This window comes from Pinus tabuliformis, chromosome 7, assembly GCF_031772625.1.
Source record: "Pinus tabuliformis cultivar Carrire ecotype Pingquan chromosome 7, CPIR1, whole genome shotgun sequence".
NCBI lineage: Eukaryota > Viridiplantae > Streptophyta > Pinopsida > Pinales > Pinaceae > Pinus > Pinus tabuliformis.
In genome coordinates, this window is record NC_142293.1 from 1315316927 (window position 1) to 1315336650 (window position 19724).

At 36.9% G+C, this 19724-nt stretch overlaps 1 protein-coding gene across 2 annotated transcripts in view; it reads right to left on the reverse strand.

The window, feature by feature from the left end:
- Nucleotides 1-19391, reverse strand: part of LOC149252389 (flowering locus K homology domain-like) — a 95109-nt gene extending 75718 nt beyond the window's left edge. The window contains exons 1-2 of one of the 2 annotated variants that reach the window (XM_089459679.1): nucleotides 18868-19391; nucleotides 563-821 (exon numbers count right to left, since the gene is read on the reverse strand). In XM_089459679.1, the coding sequence (XP_089315805.1) occupies nucleotides 563-821; nucleotides 18868-19188 (580 nt within the window). In that variant the 5' untranslated portion in view covers nucleotides 19189-19391. The remainder of the gene's footprint in view (nucleotides 1-562; nucleotides 822-18867) is intronic. The other variant, XM_089459680.1, reaches the window with a different exon arrangement.
- Between the last annotated feature and the right edge of the window lie 333 nt (nucleotides 19392-19724).

The window sequence follows — 19724 nt, forward strand, 5'->3', positions numbered from 1 at the left end:
GTGTAGATTTTTGGGTCTTGCAGGTATTGCATAGGAAATCCATACCTTCTCAGGAAAGACACAGAAGACCATGACATCATTGGGTTCTCTCTCTCTCTCGACAGGCCCTTGTGGTGTCCACTTTGTATTTTGTATCACCATAACCTTTGGCACAGTTTATACATGTGTTTTGAGGCTGTATTACTGCAGGTTTCTTTGTTCCTTCATGTTCTTTTCGGCATTCTTAGGAGCTGCACTTGCACTCCCACATTGTATCCATACTGCTTGAATGCTTCAATCCCATTGACCTACTGTTGTGGTCATTTGTTAGACAATAATAAAATTAACTTATCTGATGTCATCTTATCTGTGTTGCTGAAACCCTAGTACTTCTGTTGTGTCTAAATTTTATCTGTTGTTCTGAATCTGGATTCACATATATACTGTGTTGTAGTTCCAGACTCGTTATCTAAAATATGTGGCACTGCAACTGTTGAAGTTATTATTGTAGTCCAAGCCTGAATTTATTATGCTATTTCTGTCAGATCAAATCAGATTCATAAAAGAGACACTAGTTACCAACCTGCCGGTAGCACCCGCACAGTGGCAGCAGATGCTTCTTGAATCGATTTTATTGTTGATCCTTGTTTTCCAATTAGACTTCCTGCTTGTGATGCTGCAACCAGGAGTCTAGTTGTAATTACTCCAGAGCCTGCTAATGGTTGATTGGCACCATCACCTTCGGAATCCTGAATTCCTGCGACACGCTTGTGCACTCTTAGTATAGCATCCATAGCAGGAGATATAGGTGCATCTGGTTCCTCTCTTGCAGTTATCAAAACCTGCAAAAATTAAATGCAACCATGAGACATCTTTTATAGCTAAATCATGAGTACCTTGACCTTTTAGTTTAAAGCAACAAATAAAATTGCAATAGCAATTCATATTAGCAACATCCGCTTTCTGAAACTTTCAATATCAAAAGAAAAAAACTACACAATAAGCTTGGCATATTTCTTTTAGACTAACTAAAACCCTATTAATAACAAAAATGAAGTTAATGACACCATCAAACTAGCGGACCATAAGAAGAAACATTTCATTGACTGTCCTTTGTTAAGAAACTAAGGTCCACCAGAATTTCAAAAGGTAAATTAGTGGGCAGAAGACTACACAGATAGATATTAACAATTATATTATGAAGATAACTGCAACCTTGTCAATACAGATCTATGGACAAGGCTGTTAAAAATATATATTTTGCATGTATACATAGAGATTAAATTAGGCTTTGCATGCATAATTTCAAGAAACGCAAGCTTCGAAATCCCCAAATTAATGCCATCTGCATAGTAGCATGAATGTTTTAAGGAACTCTATTAAATTTTGAACTAGATTCCAACATAGAATCAAACACCACTCCAATAATATTTAGGAGTACTAAAGTTTGTGAGGGTCATTTTATTAGTGACAGGTGACCATTGTAACATTTAAAAATTGTGATTAAGGTGAGGTGGCTAAATCACCTAGATCACTTACGGTTGCTATAAATTATAATAAGACATGATGCAAAAATGTGTTGATGCTGCGGCATTAAGAATAAAGTCAAATTTTTATCTTCTTTCCAGCACCTCCATTCCTTAATTCTGACATGGCATCAGAGCAATATCACACCCGTGACTGTAATCTTGAAGTCCAATAAAGGAGTGAATCTCAACAGTTGACAAGAGGGAGGTTTTGTGAGTAAATTTTAGAAAATCTAGTTGAACTTTAATTGCTTAATTTATTTTAGAGCAGCAGATTATTCTTTATAAAGTTTAAAAGGTTTATTTGAAAAATTTAATAAAAGGGCATATTGTCAAAACAAATTAAAACCTGCATTTGAAGAGCTAACTGCATGTAAAGAGCCCGCAACATCATATGGAAGAAGGGATTGACTGAAAATTATGAATTCTGATTGACAAATGCCACTGTAGACAGACCAACATAACATCTAGGCAGCAGTCTCCACAGCAACATGAGCCCTCAACAGACTTGGGGAAGATTTCACTCACAATTAATCTAGATATTGCCCAACCAAATCAACATCCTTACAGAAACAGACAACGGCATTAAACGTAAGTGCATAAATTTTATACGTAGTGCACAATGAGCCGCCTGTTTGTACACACAACAGAATTTCAGGACACTCATGAGTCATTATAGACCGATAGAAGATGGTTTTTAGACCACATGAACTTGCCAAACAGCAAGAAAGGAAGGCATCAACATGTCCAGGAAATATCTTGGTGCCCACAATTGAAGGATCGAAAAACTTAACATGATATTAAAATATGTTAAACTGATAAACCTGACATGAAAAAATGGAGAAAAAAAAATGTTGTTTTTAGTGCTGAAATATGTCATAACAAAAATGCTGTTTTGTGCAATATAAAAACATTGGGCGTGCATTTACAGCAGATTCGGCTTGTTATTCTGTTTGTGCAGATACGTGCTTTAGTAAATACAAATTTATCAGTTGTTGCAGAAATTGCAAACGTGGATTGCAAATTATCAGAATAAATTCCAGAATTTCATGGGTTATCAGAAATTCTTGATTTCACGGATTGACTGGGGTTTACAAGTTTTAAGGGTACAGCGACACTTAGAAAATGCTGCTATAATTGCTGAAAAATAATGATTGAAAACACTATTGTAATATCAAATGCTGCTGCAATTAGCATGGATGTAGGAATCTCATTTCCAGACTGTTAAAGACATGAATATAAATAATTGTTGTTAATACTAGAAGTGTGCATTCAGAGTGATTTGTCAAGAAATTAAAATGTCAGTCACACCCCATTAAACCACCCAGAGTACTAATCATGAAACCCAGATCAGACAGAGGCCTTATAGCACAAGTTTCCGATGTGCAACAAACAGTAGAATTGGCTTGGGCATGAACAAACATTGTTGAAAAGTGTAGCAAAAGAAAGTCTTCTCTGGTGCGTGCTTTACCCAGAAAGACCATGATTTGTCCTCCTTTGACCATGGACGAGTTCATGGAGATGGCATATTCATTAGTGTTGGAGGGCTAATCAGGTGGACCTTCTTCAGATCGACTACAGGTTCGGATGGCAATTATAAATTTAGAAGAGGACGAGTTGTGAACTTCAGTCCTTGATTGAAGCAGGGACGAATTAGAGAACCAGTTAGACTCAGTTAACTAGTCAATCACAACTCATTTTCTAAATTTGTAACTTGTCCAATTTTATCATGGATTGAATCAATAAAAGGAGGACGAAGGCACAAAGTTTCATAGTTGTTTTGTGCACAAAGGACTTTGACAAGACAAAGCTCATGAGATTGTGAAAGAGAGCACAAATGCTTGTGTGAGAGCCCTTTGCTTGTGGTGTGTGTGGGCTTGAGGAGCAAGAACGCACAGGTTATTGAACTGATTTGCGCACAGAAATAGGAGGTGCATCCTAAATAATAGGATGCCCAAGTGCGCACAGGGACGTCCTAGTGCGCTAGTAAATAGGGCAGCAAGTGCGCAAAGGAGGTAGGAGCAGGGATCAGCGTGATTGCAGAGTGGTTCAGGCTAGTATAGCAGAGAAAAAGTGTATTTTCAGTTGAGCAGATTGTTTTGTATTTGAATCAATTGCTCAAGTCTATCAATAAATACTGAAAACAAAGAAGAGGGTTTTTCCAGTTGGGTTTCCCAAGAAAAATAATTGTGTTGAATTGGTGTGACTGTCTTTATGTGTGTTTAATTCCCCTGCTTATAAATGTTAATAAATTCTGTGTCTCGGTGAAAGAAAGTTTCAGATTGTTCATCTACGCAATTGCAGAATATTCGTGGAAATTTAACTAACATCCATTGAAAAAAAAATCCACAGATCTGGTTTTTGCCAGATTTCAGAGGTATTCATTTCTTGTAAATTTTTCTGTGAAATAGAGATCTAAATTGAAATAAAATTAGGACATCAATAAAAACCCCAAATCAGGATAACAGTTGGTCAGAACATTTGAAACATACTTCTTATCCAAAATATAATCACAATGTTTTAGAAGATCTGCAAGAAACACTCTCAGTTTACCTGCATAGTTCCGTTATATCTAACGTAAGACAGAAAAAAGGAGGTGGTATGTCATAAAACTGAATATGCTGGAACCAAAAACAGAGTACATGCTTTGTGTAGCTGCTAAAAGGCATCAACTAAAGACTACAGGAGTTGGAATGCTCAATTTGAAATATTATCATGGAGAATCCAACTGAATCCTGCCTTTATTGTAAGGTTATAGCAATCACATAAAGTTGAATGATTGTCAAGATGGATTTGGTGGATTTCTACTAGCAAAACGAGGAAGATCCAGATCTTGGCTTCAAGATAAGCCAAGCTATGACGCATAACCAGGTTAACATCCTAGAGAACCAGCAAGCACAGCAGCTGTCAGACTGCCTTTGTGGATAGTGCTAGGCCCATATGTGGTCTTAAATTTTTAGTCAAATTACTTCTCTGTAAAACTAAGAGTTGTAATATTCGAACTTTTGCATTTGCTAGGGGTGGGGGCAAAATCTTAGATATTATTTTCCTGTTAAGGGGGTTTGCTGGAGTGTATTAACACTTCAATGATATTTAGGAGCTATGTCACAAGGTTTGTCGAACTTTAACCTTGAAGTGAATTTTGGTGAACCTTAAAAAAAATTGAGGTTCGGCGAAACTCATCGAACCTCAAACCTCATAGTCATTAACCAAGTCCATAGATCAAAGTTCAAACTCATACCTTCATGTCACAACTCAAGCTTGTAATTTATCCTTGCAGTTTCCATGTCAATCCATGATGCTATCTTATCAACACTCCCTTTCACTGAGAGACATTCTCAATAAGTCCAAACTTGTCCCTAAAGTATATGGACTTCATCCTGGGACAAAGGCTTTGTCAACAATCTCCTTGAAGCCACATTGCTTCCCTTTATGCCATGTCTCGATGTTAGATCTCATTGTCCTTCGACCTGTCATCATGGTCATCATTTGCACCTAATCAAGATAGTCCTACAAGTAGTCTTTGAAGCCATATTGCTTCTCAACTTGCCAATCTAGCTGCAATTATACTCCGCTTTTGCAATATTGGGTGCAACAGATGTCTGCTTCCTGCTCATCCAAGAAATCATAACGGAGCTCAAACTAAAGCAATATCCTAATGAACTCTTTCTGTCTACCACATTCTCTGCCCAAATTGAATTTGTGAATCCCTACAGATGTACTTCACAGTTTGAGACATCTCTCAAACCATAATTGATTGTGTCTTAATTGTATCATGCTAGTTACTAGTACTTCAACCATAGTTTTAAAACTCGAACTCGAACTCGAAACTGGCTGAGGGTCAACTCTGACTCGATATCGACTGGGTCTTTGTAAAAAGTACATTAAATATTTAATTTTAATGAAAAATCATGTTTTTAAAGATTTTCATTCATGTTTCCAAACTCAAAGCATTAGAATAATAGAGAGAAGACACCACTTGATCAAAGCATGCTCATGAATATATCTATTATATCAAAATAGCACTGAGTGCATTGTCCAATACATATAATATATAGAGATCATAACAAAAACACATAACCTATGCTGCTCCAACAACCAACTCCTAAGTGTTGCTCCAAATATTGCCCAAGAACCTCCTCAATGCTACTCCAAAAATCAACTGCAACTGCTCACATAAAATGCAATGAGATTGTTGTCAGGAAATATGAGGGGGTTGGGTCACCTTTATAGGTGTGGGAGAAGAGTAGAGTGGCCAAGAAAAAGTTTAAACAAACAAAAAAAAAAATGATTTCAAGTTCGCCCAGCCCATCCTTTTTCCCGCTGCCGAGACCAACCGTTTAAGTCGAGCTCGGTTGGTTTGCCCAATCTATTACCGAACCGACCAAATCGGTGACCAACTCAGTCGGCACAGTAACAGACCGGCCGCCGAACCAAATAATTGACCTAGTCAGTCCTGGCAAGATTATGCTTTGGTCAACCAGGTCGATTCATAGTCAAACCGACCTAGTTTTAAAACTATGACTTCAACACGTCTTGGGCCACATGCGTTGGCTCAACCATAAATTGATCGACTTCCATTTTCTTGGAACCATCACTAAGGCTAGTTTTCTGGTTACCCTAACTAGGTGTTCTTTCTTAAACAAATTCTACTTTAGCAACCCTGTCTACACCCTCTGCCACTGTTGCCTTTCAACATATAAGCTAACCAACCAGACAATGTCAATGACAATCCATTATCTCAAACTCAGAGGTCAACTCCCTCTAAGCTAAAGCAAAGCTTTTTGATTGCTCCCTCTGTTACAGAAGCAATTATTTCTGCCATAGTTGCTCCCTATGAGTCCTACTGCTTTTGTCAAATCATATAATAAGAGCAACCAAGACTCATCAAATATTCACCCATCCAAGAATATCAAGCCTAACATGTTTGTTTGTGATCGTACAAAGCGTTCTTCAATCATGAGACTTCTTCTCATGTACCTCCAAGCCTTCTATGTGCACTTCTTCATCTTCAATTATTTCATTGAGAAAAAACGATCTCTGCATCCACCTAGTGCAATTTCAAGGAAATGATAATAGTTCTAACATAAGTATACCTTAGGACTGGGGAAAACATCTTGTCATGATTCTCTCCCTCTTTCAGAGAGAACCTTTTATTCTCAACTCTCGCTTTTTACTTGTCTGTGTTGTTAAATGTTGTATGCTAGATCTTGTGGATACATTGGGAAGTCACCATTGACTTCTCTTTGGCACAGTTAGAGTATACTTCAAACTTGTTGATCTATCTGCTCCCTCTGAGCTCAGATCTCATCTAGTACAATATCTCTCAACACAAATCACGATTTTGGGAAAGTCCTCTTGTCACATGGTTTGTTTCGTTCTTCCACTTCTTCCATCTATTGCTAGAGCCTTGGAAGTTGTTACTATGTACCTGCAACCCTCATTATGAGGCCATGGAAGAATAATTACAATCAGCAAAGGATAAAAGGACAAGAAATTAACTAATAATAGAATAACAACAATAACAATCAAAGAAGAGAGCTATATAACACTTTATTTTGATCTTAGCCTTCTTACATTCATCATGCAACTTTATCATCCTCGTTTCCATCATCAGCATGATGTCATTCCTTCCTTGCTAGAGTTAGGGTTTCCTCTTTCAATAGAAACGTTAATCTAGGTCTAGTCCTAGGGTTTTGTTCATAAACCATAAGACTTTCTTATCCAAGCCCTTTTAGCCAGCTAAGGTTTTCAAACCCTATATTTCCAATGTCCATATGTCAAAACCCTAGATTCGATATGGTTTTTACACATAAGATGAACTCCATTATTGGCATCAATCAATCAAAGGATCTTTAGTCCAATAATTATCCTTGATTTCTCCAAACCAAGTAATCTGGCTTTCTCACAATTAGCAATGTTTTGTCCTTAGAGGCTTGATCTTTATTTCATTGTGCAAATAATAGACTTTCATCATTCACAAAATAGATCTCAGCACTTAAATGCCCATAACAGTAGATGCAAGATTTTCCACAACAATATATATGACATTAGATCTTTGCAACAATAGATCCATTTAAGAACTTCAATCTAATTTGTTTATGTTCTTGACCTACTAAGAGAGCTTTTAAACTTGAAGAGGGACTCTGCCTCTTTTTCACTTGATATCAGATTGAGCATAGGCATGTCAAAGATCCTTTTCCTTTCTTGCCTTGATGTGCAAGGAATATATTTCGAGACTAAGCATCCATAATACCATTCTTCAAATATCCTATTAGCAATCATATGCAACGCAGGGTTCATGACCTATCTTGCTTTTGAATAAATATATCTCAAAGGAGCACAGGTTCAATCATAGCTCAACCTTTTAGTACATGACTAAACGTCACATATTTCCCTTATGTGTCTAAGTCTTGGTTTGAGCCATAATAAAAATTGTCATAGCTTCTTCAAATATCAATATGGCATTCATGCTACAAATTAGAGTGTATCTCATCAATAAACTTGTAAGGTGAGGAAACCTCTTTGTAACTGCCCTCAATGAATTCTTCAAGGATTTCTCATCAACAGATCATACATAGTCCTATGATCTGACTGAATAACAGTGCACAGTCCCATCTACTTTCTCATGAAAAACAACTTTGATACAAGTCTAAATGGTAGATCACAATTTTATTCAGATTTTTCATGACCAATCTTGATACAGACTTTTATCAAGCATATAGATGATCAATTCCTCTAGATGCGATCTACAAGAGCTTTGATCTAAATGAAATCATTGTCTAGTTGTGGTCCATAAGAGATCATTTTAGACAAATGCATGCCTTTCATTCCAAGCACTAGGCTACAAACTTATAATTTCGTTGATTTCTTTCAACGTTTAACACCTCACTATAGTGTGCTTGCATGGAAACAAAGTTATGCTTGCTTGGAGGTCATAATAGGTCTTTAACACTTCAACCTTACCATTTATGCTAAAGCATCAGTTCTGGTAGACATGTCAAGTGCAAAAGGGATGTCTTTGTTGGCTTATCTTCTTGAACTTCATGGAGACTCAGACTCACGATTACTTCAGCATCTTTCATCAATATTACAATCGAATATGATACCTAATTGAACCACATGAAGGAAAGCAAAACATGTTGTAAGCTTACCTTAGATATTTCGGATTCTTTGAGGTCCTTTATGAGGCCTTTTGGCCTTTTACCATTTGTCTTTAGCTCTTCGGTCTTTTTGCAACAAAAACAGAGGCAACCTTGGCCTTCTGAAGCAGTTGTCAGAGGCTCCTTCGCTTACTTTCTGAGGCTCTTAGTCCTCTGTAATTCTCTGAGGTAACTTCAGCCCTATTGCAATACGAACTAAGGCTTAGATTATGATCATGTCAGGACAAGACAAGCTCATGTTTCATGACTTCTCTTTGATAAACAAGGTATGTTTCAATAATCAAAAAAAAAAATGTAGACTAGCTTTTTTCATTGGCTGAGGCAACCCTTCGTTACTGTCTGTGATTTTCCTGAGGCTTCTATAACAAGCTCTAAGACTATTCGACCTTCTGAACTTAGACTAAGGTCTCCTTTTCTAAAATTAATTTCGGCTCCCTTGCAATAGACCCTGCAACCTTTTCACTCCTCTACAACAATTCTAAAGCTCCCTTGGCCTAGAACAGACTAATGTCTTCTTCATCCCTTTAACAGAGATGCAATCATGAACTCAAATAGATCTTAAATTTGACCTTAGGTGAGCAACGGGGCAGATTAATGTTTTTCATCCTCCTTACATTCATAATGGAACTAGGAGATTCTAGGGTTGATGAAAAGATAAACCCTAGAGAATACCTCGAAGTAGATTGCTTCTTTTAGGGCTACTCTTGAACTTAGCTCTGATACCATGTTGATTTTTCAAGTATCCTCTAAACTGATAATTACTTCTTATGATTTCTTCTTAGGTTAATACATTCTTATTCATCATAAAGCAATTACATAGAGGATATTAACAATAGAACAAAAATTCCAGTTGGATCATAAAGAGATAGCTACAAAAGAACACAAACATGTACCTTGGGAATACCCACATAGGGGAAAAACCTAGCAACCTTTTCCTAAGAGAAATTCTTTAGTTCAACAAGAGACACACCTAAATCATCTTGTCAACCATATGGTCAAACTAACCAACAAAGAGACTTGGTCAAACCTGGTCCAACTCCTTCCTAGTCAAGTCAACCATCTACACAAGAAACTCGATCTGGTCTGCCTACTAGGGCTGAATTTCAACCTTCTTCTACACCCAAAGTTTCGGTCTTCCAACTCGTCCTTCTACACCCAAAGTTTCGATCCACCAACTCGTCCTTCTGCACCCAAAGTTTCGATCCTCCAACCTGGTTATACTTCAAAAGTTTGGTCCTACAAATCATGCTTTACGAGAGATATGTCCTTCTTCTTCAACAAAAATTGTGCCTCATATAAGCTTCTTTTCAGCCTCAAATCCATCTTATTCTTAGCCTTAGATTTGACTTCTTATTTAGCCTCAAAAGGTTGGAGCTCCTTGCTTGAAGAGGAGGTCGAATCGCACATGTATATAGTGACCATGCTAGCTGAATGGGTGCCTCTACACTGGGGCCAACTTGAATGGGAGAAGGGCCAACTTGGCTTCTTTGTAGCCAAAAATTCAAACATCAAAGATTCAAATTTTCGATTTTAAAGAACTGACATGAAGAACATGTCATCTATTTTCTCTTTTAACAAGGTCACGAAGAACATGCCTTATTTATTATTTCAAATACATCAATAGTTAAAATATTAATTATGAATAGAAAACTAAAAATATTATCAAAACTACAATATCATTTTTACTTAACACTAAAACACATCAAACTAAAAATTATGACCAGCTTAGATCCATCTTAACTCTGGATCTAGCAAGTGCCGAGAGCGATCAAATCTTTTTTCCACTCTAAAAGAGGTTTGCATCTCAAGAGATTTGATCTCTTTGGGCTCTTCGTAGATCCAGACATAAGAAGGATCTAGACTAATTTTATTATTAGGTATATATTTAATTATAATTATAATTATTAATTTTATATTTTATTTTGCTTTTAGTTTTATTGATAATTATCATTATTAATTTTTAAATTTTTTTAAATTTAAATTTAATTTTTATTTTACATTAACTAAGTCAAAATGTCTACAAAACATTACATATATCTACATACTAGGCTCAAGAGCATCTCTCTAGGCAATCACTTTTTAGCCTTTTATTATTTTTTAATTGAGCCCACCACTACAACATCTCCCCGTAACGTTTTTCTTTTAGATTTAAGTTACAGATATGTTATAAAATAAAAATAAAATAAAATATTTATAAATATTTTGATTTTAAAATGAGTTATGGTTTTTGGGCAAGTGGTATTGATAAGCCATGGAATTGACCCATGGTATTATAACAAAGGCTATTTACAAGCTAATAATATCCATGGTAAAATGTTTATTGTAAGTATTAAGTTTTAATTTAAAAATTGTTATAAATTAAAATCAAAATAATATATTTATAATTTTTTTAATAGGTTATGGTTTTTTGGTATGTGGTATTAATAAGCCATGGTATTGTAAAAAAGTCTATTTCGAAGTTAATAATGTCCATGGTAAAATGGGGTGAATATTCATGGCTAATTTGTAATATGGTAAATATTAAACTTTTTATGTGCTTAAATTTAAATATGATTACAGAATCATTATTTTAATTTATATGGTAAAATGAATGTTGATTTATAACTACTATTATATTTTAATGTGATATGTATATTATATTTTCTTTTATCTAAAAAAAGATTTTGATTTTATTAACAAGAACAAAATTACAATATAAAAATTGAATTTAAAAAGTATTAACATATAACACCTAATGTCTAATGTCTAACATCTAACTCCCACACATCTAACCTATATTGGGTTGTAGAGCATCTCTTGGCCCAACAAGTACACAGTTTGAAACTCATATCATATCACTATTTTACTACTCTAAGCAACACGAAATACTGGAAGCTTCAAATTCTAATTCTAATCACTCGCTGCTCTATATTGAACTAAATGAAAAATCAAATGGTTAAACCCTACCCTAAGCACTCTTATAGAGCTAAAAAAGAGACTTTCAGGTTTACAAAAATTACCTTGATCAAAAACTAGATCCATTTCCAAAATAAACACTAGATATTTTTTACCTTGGGTTAACACCCTCAACCTACATAAAGAATTATTCCTAAGAAAGTGTGCACACTAAATGAGAGTGCAAGTATGCATGCATGCATCTATCTCTGCCAAGGATCTACATCCAATCTATTCTAGGAACATTTCCACACGCAAAACACCCTAACCAAAACCAAACTACCATCCACTTGTTGGTTCGAAACGCGTCGACCCAAATCTTCAATGTGACTTCTTCCGAAAAACTCTTTATATACAATGATATGGATCACAGAAGCTTGAATTCGATAAAAATAGTGTTGAAAAGTAGCGTAAGAATGGATTCCTTGATTTGCGCCTTAATTCAAGGAATCGATTTTCTGATCTTCTTAATCATCCACGAGTTCAAGCGATGTGGATGCGTTCAAGAAGCAATTTGACTAGTGTGAATTTGTGGAGGATCGAGTTATTTATCCTTTAGTGTGAGTTAAATTAGGAAATGAAGGAACAAGTGGAGTTAACCTCCTAAATTTTAGGAGGATCCAATTAACTAGTTGTGTTGACTTTAGTTAACTAAAAAGCTCAAGTTCGACTTCCTAATTTAGAAACTCACTAACAATAGGCTAATTGAAGAGCTTATAAGGAGATTGAAGGCACACAATTGGATATAATTTTCGTGTGAGCTTGTGAAGAAAGGTTCCAAGGAGTTTTCTTGTGCGAGTTATTTTGGAGACCAATTTCCTCTTGGAGTGCTCATAGAAATAGGGAAATTCCCTATTTAATACGAACTAGGGTTGCACTAAGAAATAGGAGGCTATTTCCTAAGGAATTGCGCAAGGAAATCGGAGCCTCTAGTACGCATACAAGGAGGAAGAAGATCAAGGATCAAGCAAGGGTTTCAAGCCTAGGACAGGCATGAGAATCTGTTATTTTTAGGCAAAAATGGTATGTTTTATGCTTTAGAGCAATTTTTACCGCAATTTCTTTAATAGCCCAGTATCAATATTCAAATTAGCAAACACATCAACATGATAGTAAAATGCAAATAGAACATACATATAAACAGTAGAAGACAAGCCAAGACAAGAGGACACAAGATGTGGCACTAGCCAAGGACAAACCCCAATGTGGGGAACCCTTGATCAAATCTTCTTAGTCTTCAATAGTTCAGCAGAGAGAGATAGTACAATTTACAAATCTGATATTTTGTAACAGCGGTAAAAGAGCCCTAACCAAAAAAGTCAACGTTGGTCAATAGGGCAGATTTGACCCTCAATAATTTGGTCAACTTCAGTCAACTTCAACCTCCAAACAACAAGATGAATCAGCCCTCAAAACAACCCAAAACAATCCAAACAAACTTGGTCAAACAAGCTCAACCCTGGCTACAGTCAACGCTGGTCAAAGTCAATGTTTAACCTTGATTTTTGTGCCCAAAAATGCGGTGTGCCCAAATAGAAATATCTCACCCAAAAACGCAGTCAAACATGTCAACATTGTTGGTCAACGCAAGTCAACTGTCCAAAAATTCGATCTCCTGAAATTTCGGCCTCCTGAAATTTTGACCTCCTAAAATTTCGCTCCTAAAATTTCGGACATGTGGAGAGGGAGAGGCCCAGAAATCCGCACCCAATCAATGAGGAGAGAGAGAGAGAAGTGTGAAGATGAGTGCGTCCAAATGAGGCTAAGGCATCATGTATTTAGAGCAAACGTTGCGGATGAATAGATGTGATTGTTGGGCATTTGAGCCTACATAAGTTTGTTGGCCGAACTTGACAATTTGTCCATAATCAAAATAAATTCAAAACTTCATTTGTACATGTCGAAATCAGATGATCTCTAGATCAATCCTACACCTCTTGGAGAGAGGAATCCGAGAAAAATATCAGTTGTCATAAATAAGATGACCCGTTTGGAGTTTGGCCCTAGTTGCCAATTTTAACAGAATCATTGTATTTTCAGATTGAAACAAGCTTGTATTTGTATGAGATATATTGCTTGGTTTTCCTCAATAAAGTTCTAAAGTAAGCGAGGGTTTTCCCAGTTGGCTTCCCTAGAAAAATTTTGTTGTTTATTGTGTGAAATTGTGTCTTTTATTTCTGTTCTATTCTGCTACTATTTGGTAGAGAAATTTCAAGTCTATGTGAAAAGAAAAATTGTTTTCAGATTGTTCATATTAGCAAATCAGAATTTTAAGGAAATTACACAAATAGAACCTATTTTAGAAAAAGAAAAGAATGTGATGCTCCGAATTAAAATTGGAATGAGCCTAAGGATGGCACACACATCCTCAAGCATGAATACACCTTCTGACATTACCAACATGTCTGCCACTATTACACCTCCTGCTACTATTGTTGCCCATAAACAGTGGGCCTCAAACCTTCCATGACTGTGCATATAACTCAAGGTGAACTTTGCCATCATTGTTGTGCCATGATGGTGTTGCTCTTAGTTGTGCCTTCAACGCATCTGCACAAATACCAAGGCTATTGCTTTGTACACTTCTCTATTGATGGGAACTGGGAAGTTGTAAAGCACCATTTACTTACTTAAGTGTTCCTATGCCTATACTTGCAATTGTAATTTTGTTGTCATTAAAGTTATTGTATGAAGTGTTGTAACCTATGAAACCGGATTCGTCCAAACCCCTGGACGAATCCCGAATCGGACGAATCGGACACGATTCTGTCCTGACACGTGTCATGTTGCAAGGACTCGTCGTGTCATATTCTGGTACGTCGTGTCCTGGGCGTGTTCAAAAAATGAATAACGTGTCACGAATTTTGGAATCGAGTCCTGGTTTCGGATTCGTTTTTCGGGCTGCTGCTAGGTTTAAATGCGTTGTTGTCTCTCCCATTTGACGGCAATTGCAAAGGAAACAGCGATTTGGCAAAGACGCAAAGGTTTCATTCACCGAATCACGGCCCTGTAGCAGCAGAAACAAGAACTCATTTATACAATAGACTTCTACATTGCTGAGAGTCGAGACTTATTTTTACTATAGAGCGATGCTGTTGTGCGATGCTACTGTATACATTTGATGCCACGATGCCACTGTAATAGATGTAATGACTTGTAAGTTTTAACTGTATTCCTATTGCTATAAGTGTATAGAACCCTTATCACAACAATACTGTAATCATCAAATCTGAGATAGTTCCTACCACTGTGAGGACCGAATCAAAATCCCTGAGATAGTAACGAATCTGTGGACTGGTTACCTTTATAGTACTGAAATGTATGACTGTGCAGTGTGATGCAATCCAAACTGTCATATCCTTTGCTGCCACTGTAATACGAACTGTAGAGGGATCCAAATTCCCTACTTATCCAAACTCTGTCTTGAGTTCTATTTATCATTTATGTGACCAGTACCACTGACATTTATTTGACTTTTGTATGTACTATGCATGCTAATAGCTATAGATGAAGATCTATGTTTGAAATCAATAAATTTGTATCATTAATTAAAATTTGTGTAAGAAATATGCTAATAACTAATTTTTAATATATATATATATATATATATATATATATATATATATATATATATATATATATATATATATATATATATATATATATATATATATTTTTTAATAAAATAATATATAACGTGTCCTAACGTGTCATGTTTCGGGGGTCAGCGTGTCCCGAATCTGACACCACGAATCCCGAATCCTACGTGTCCCGAATCCCCGTGTCAGGTGACTTAGGTTGTAACTTACCACTATACCTAATATGTATCCACTAAAGTTTCAAACATTTACAAAGGGCTAGGGATTTATTATCCAATGCTCCCTTTTGGTTTTAAATGAAATCAGTAGATTAAAGGGATTTAATACCCCCTTTTTGACCCCATGGTGATGCCCTCTCTATCACCTATTTTCTTGTTATATGACCTTAATGTACATAATATTCATGGAAAATTATGAAATGTATCTCAAAAAATAACTCTGAAACCAATGAAGCTCCACCAAATGGTAGAATCATGCACATGCATACATACATGAAACCTACATCCACCCAACCCCACAAGGATGTGTGCAAGCATGTGAGCACACAAAGATTAAGTGTATTTAGTCACTAAGACTCAAAGTTCTAACCTATGTCAATAGACATTAGGATGGTTCCAAGGAGGTGTTTCTTAGTGCATTTATCCTTTTGGCCTAGAAAGACACATTAATGTCTTTTTGTCATGTGACACTATGAGTTATATTAATGTCATGGAGGAATGTTACTTTTGGTGAGCTATGTACTATGTACTTTAATATTAATGTCACTATTTTCATAAAGTGACTTTATTAGAAGAGTACAACATACACTTTATTATTAAAGTGACTTTTATATTTTAAAAATGACTTTATGAGAGAAAAAGTGCACATGGTACAAACCGTTAAAAGTGGCTAGGAGTCTCATTAATTGAAGGAGACACGTGTAAGAAGAAATCAAGAGAGAGAATGATCTCCACCCTTGATCTAATGAGTTGAGATTTAATCTCAGCAATTAGATCTCAAGGGTTAGGGTTCTTTTCATTTTGAGAAGACAAAAAGGGAAAAAGGAAGTTGCTCTCATTCATTCTACTTGTGAAAAGTTGGAAAGGAGAGAAAAGAGGAGAGGGGGAGAAAAGCGAGGGAGAAGAGAACGTACAGCAGAGAGCAGCAGCTCGAATTCCAAGGAGACCAAGTACAAGCTGAGAGAAGGGGCACGAATTTCCAGTCAGCAAACTTCAGCACAGTTTTCAACGCAGGAAGAGGAGGTTGTCAGCACGCTTTTCATGGCAGAGAAACTCCAAATGGAGGCACACATTTCCAGATCTGTCAGTAGCTTTTATATTTTAAAAATGACTTTATGAGAGAAAAAGTGCACATGGTACAAAACCATTAGAAGTGGCTAGGAGTCTCATTAATCGAAGGGGACACAGGTAAGGAGTCAAGAGAGAGAATGATCTCCACCCTTGATCTAATGTGTTGAGATTTAATCTCAGGGATTAGATCTCAAGGGTTAGGGTTCTTTTCATTTTGAGAAGACAAAAAGGGAAAAAGGAAGTTGCTCTCATTCATTCTACTTGTGAATAGTTGGAGAGGAGAGAAAAGAGGAGAGGGGGAGAAAAGCCAAGGAGAAGAGAACCTACAGCAGAGAGCAGCAACTCGAATTCCAAGGAGACCAAGTACAAGCCGAGAAAAGGGGCACGAATTTCCAGAATTTGCAGGCAGCAAATTTCAGCACTGTTTTCAATGCAGGAAGGGGAGGTTGTCAGCACGCTTTTCATGGCAGAGAAACTCCAAACAGAGGGACACATTTCCAGATCTGTCAGGGTTTCTCCCAGCACAATTTTTGAGGGTGTACGGTCATATTGGCAGCACAAAATTCTAGGAATTTAATGCTGGTTTCACATCATTTAAATCAAGGGAATTTAGAGCATTTATTGCTGTGTTGACTGGCCTGAGTTTCAAGGCAGTGAGAGTCAATTTGTGGCATGATTCCCCAAGAAGAAGCAGTCAGATCTGTGGATCGAAATTCTAGAAAGTTAATGCTGTACAGAGGCCCAAAAATTTAGGCAGAGTACAGACTGTGGCCCAGAATTTGAGGAAGAGAAGGTTTGACTGAGGCACACATTCCAAGGCTGATATCAGTGGACTGTGGCACATTTTTCAAGGGAGATAAGTACACTGTATTTTATGCTGTAATTATTTTCCTGAGAAAAGCAAAAATTAAAATTGTCCTTATCACTGGTTTTCCCCTTGTGGGTTTTTCCAGGTCAAAATTGACCAAAATCACTGTGTAAATTCTCTGTGTGCGCTTGTCATTGTCACTTATCAGCTGGAAAAGAAAAAGTGTAGAAGTGGCCTAAAAATGTTTCGAAATAATTTGTATTAAAATGTTTACATATCAACTAACTTGTTTGGACTGTGGGCATTAAATAGTAAATACTATGCAAAAATCTTGAAACTGGGAAGGCTACCAGACTCGCAATTTTTTTCTACAAGGACATCGTTCACCAATGCAAAGGCACAAATGTCGTATGTATGCATAGTTAAAAAATTGTCCCAAAGTTCAAATATAAGTCAATTGACATTGTGACACAAGGACATAGTTCTCCAATGCAAGGAAGTGAATGCATTATGTATGTATAGTTGAAAAAATATGTTATGTGTGTATCCATGCATGCGCACACAGTGTATATGTGCTTGCAGTATGTAGGGCTATGTAAAAAATACCAGGGAATTAGCTAAATAGTCAATGTTGTGGGGCATTTGGCCAGTTCTGTGTTGACAAGTGCCAATTCAAATCCCCTGGGCTAGTTGTACTAATCTATGTCAATGAGTTTAATAGGGATGCCATCCACAAATGTGGGGAAGAATCATTTTGGTTTCCCTGCAAGGTATTCCTTGGAATATAAATCCCAACTAAAATACACTTCTCTCGGTTTCCTCAAGAGGTTTAATATGCCAACCGATTTACTAGAGATGCCATCCACAAATGTGGGGAAGCATTCCTTTGGTTTCCCTGGAAGGCCTTCCTTGGAATATGTATATCTATAAGCCTTAAGGGTCAGCTTGATTGAGAGATGCCTTTGTGCAAAACTTAGCAACGGTCTTGGGATCAAATTTCATTAACTAACTTATGGTTACAAGTCCATATTTCCATTGGCAGTTACTACCATTCTCCATCCAAAAGGCCCAGGAAGAAAATGGGGGAACCTGCAAGAGGCTAGCAAGGTCTGACATTCTGGTCACGCGTGTCCCAAGTGTCCAAGTGACATGGAACATGGAACACATGGTCTACTAGGACAAGCAGTAGACTTGAAGCTTCCAGACCAATGCAGACAACTTTGCGGTTACTGCTTCTGGCGGAAAAAGACGCAAGCACCCACACCCAATCTGCCCAGCAACAGAATTCAGTCTCCAGAGCTCTCAGAGGTTGCCTATTATCCCATACGTCGAAGTAGATTAAATAAAGCTACTCGTGCTAGATGCCACTCATTTGGATTTTTCTACCAGAAGTATCGAACAGCATCGTGCTTGGGGTTTTCAAATGCAAATGTAGTATTCCGAACTTCCCACTAACACAACAATGCTAAAAGAAAAGAAAAAAGCATAAACCCTAACTATTCTTCGTGTTTATTCTGACAAAAATAAACCCTAGAGTTGGTTTCCCTTTTCCACTGGTTATATACATACCACACGATCCGTCGTCCCTGCAACACCCTCGAGAATCTTTATGCGCGCCCTGGTCTCCTCGCACATTTTCTTCACGAGCTCTCCTTTCCGCCCAATGATACTCCCCACCTTTTGCACCTGAACAATCAGCCTGAACACCGTCTCCCCGGGCCATCCGGGCCATTTCTTGTCGGCCGGAGCGTCCCCGAGCTCGACCTCGCGACCTCGCTTTTGGCCCACTGAAGGGTTGCCGCTCGGAGCGTTGGGGCTGGAACTGAACTGCCCTCCTCCTCCCGAATGCTGTCCTAAGCCGTTCTCACCCTCGTGCGCAGCTGAGGCCATTTGTTAACAAGGCGTTGAAAAGCTTCAGAGACGAATAAAAATGGTGCTCAGTAGCAAGCAGTGAGCAAAAATGGGCACACCCTGCTACTGCCGCTGGGCTTTAAGGACACGCTCAATGTACGCTTTGAGGAAAAGGGTTTAGTCACTAAAACCCTCTTGGAGTTTTGAGTATGAACGATTGGGATGAGTGTGATATTTTTTTGTTAGGTTTTGTGGTTACCGAGAGCGTTCTGTCAATTCCCGTGGTGGTTGTTTGATGAAATGAAATTTTGTGTCGGATTCGAGGTATGAAATTGTTGATTTTTGGGCTTATTATGAATTTAAATTAATAATATATGAAAAGAATTTGAATTTAGAAAATCATAATGTATATTATGAACCAAATCTGAAATAAAAATATTATAATGATATATGAAAAAGGAATTTGAAATTTAATAAATTTATAATTATTATATTTCTTTTAAAGAGTGAAAAAATATTATATTTTAATTGTTAAATTAGTAATATAAATAATTATCATTAATTATTTATGTAAT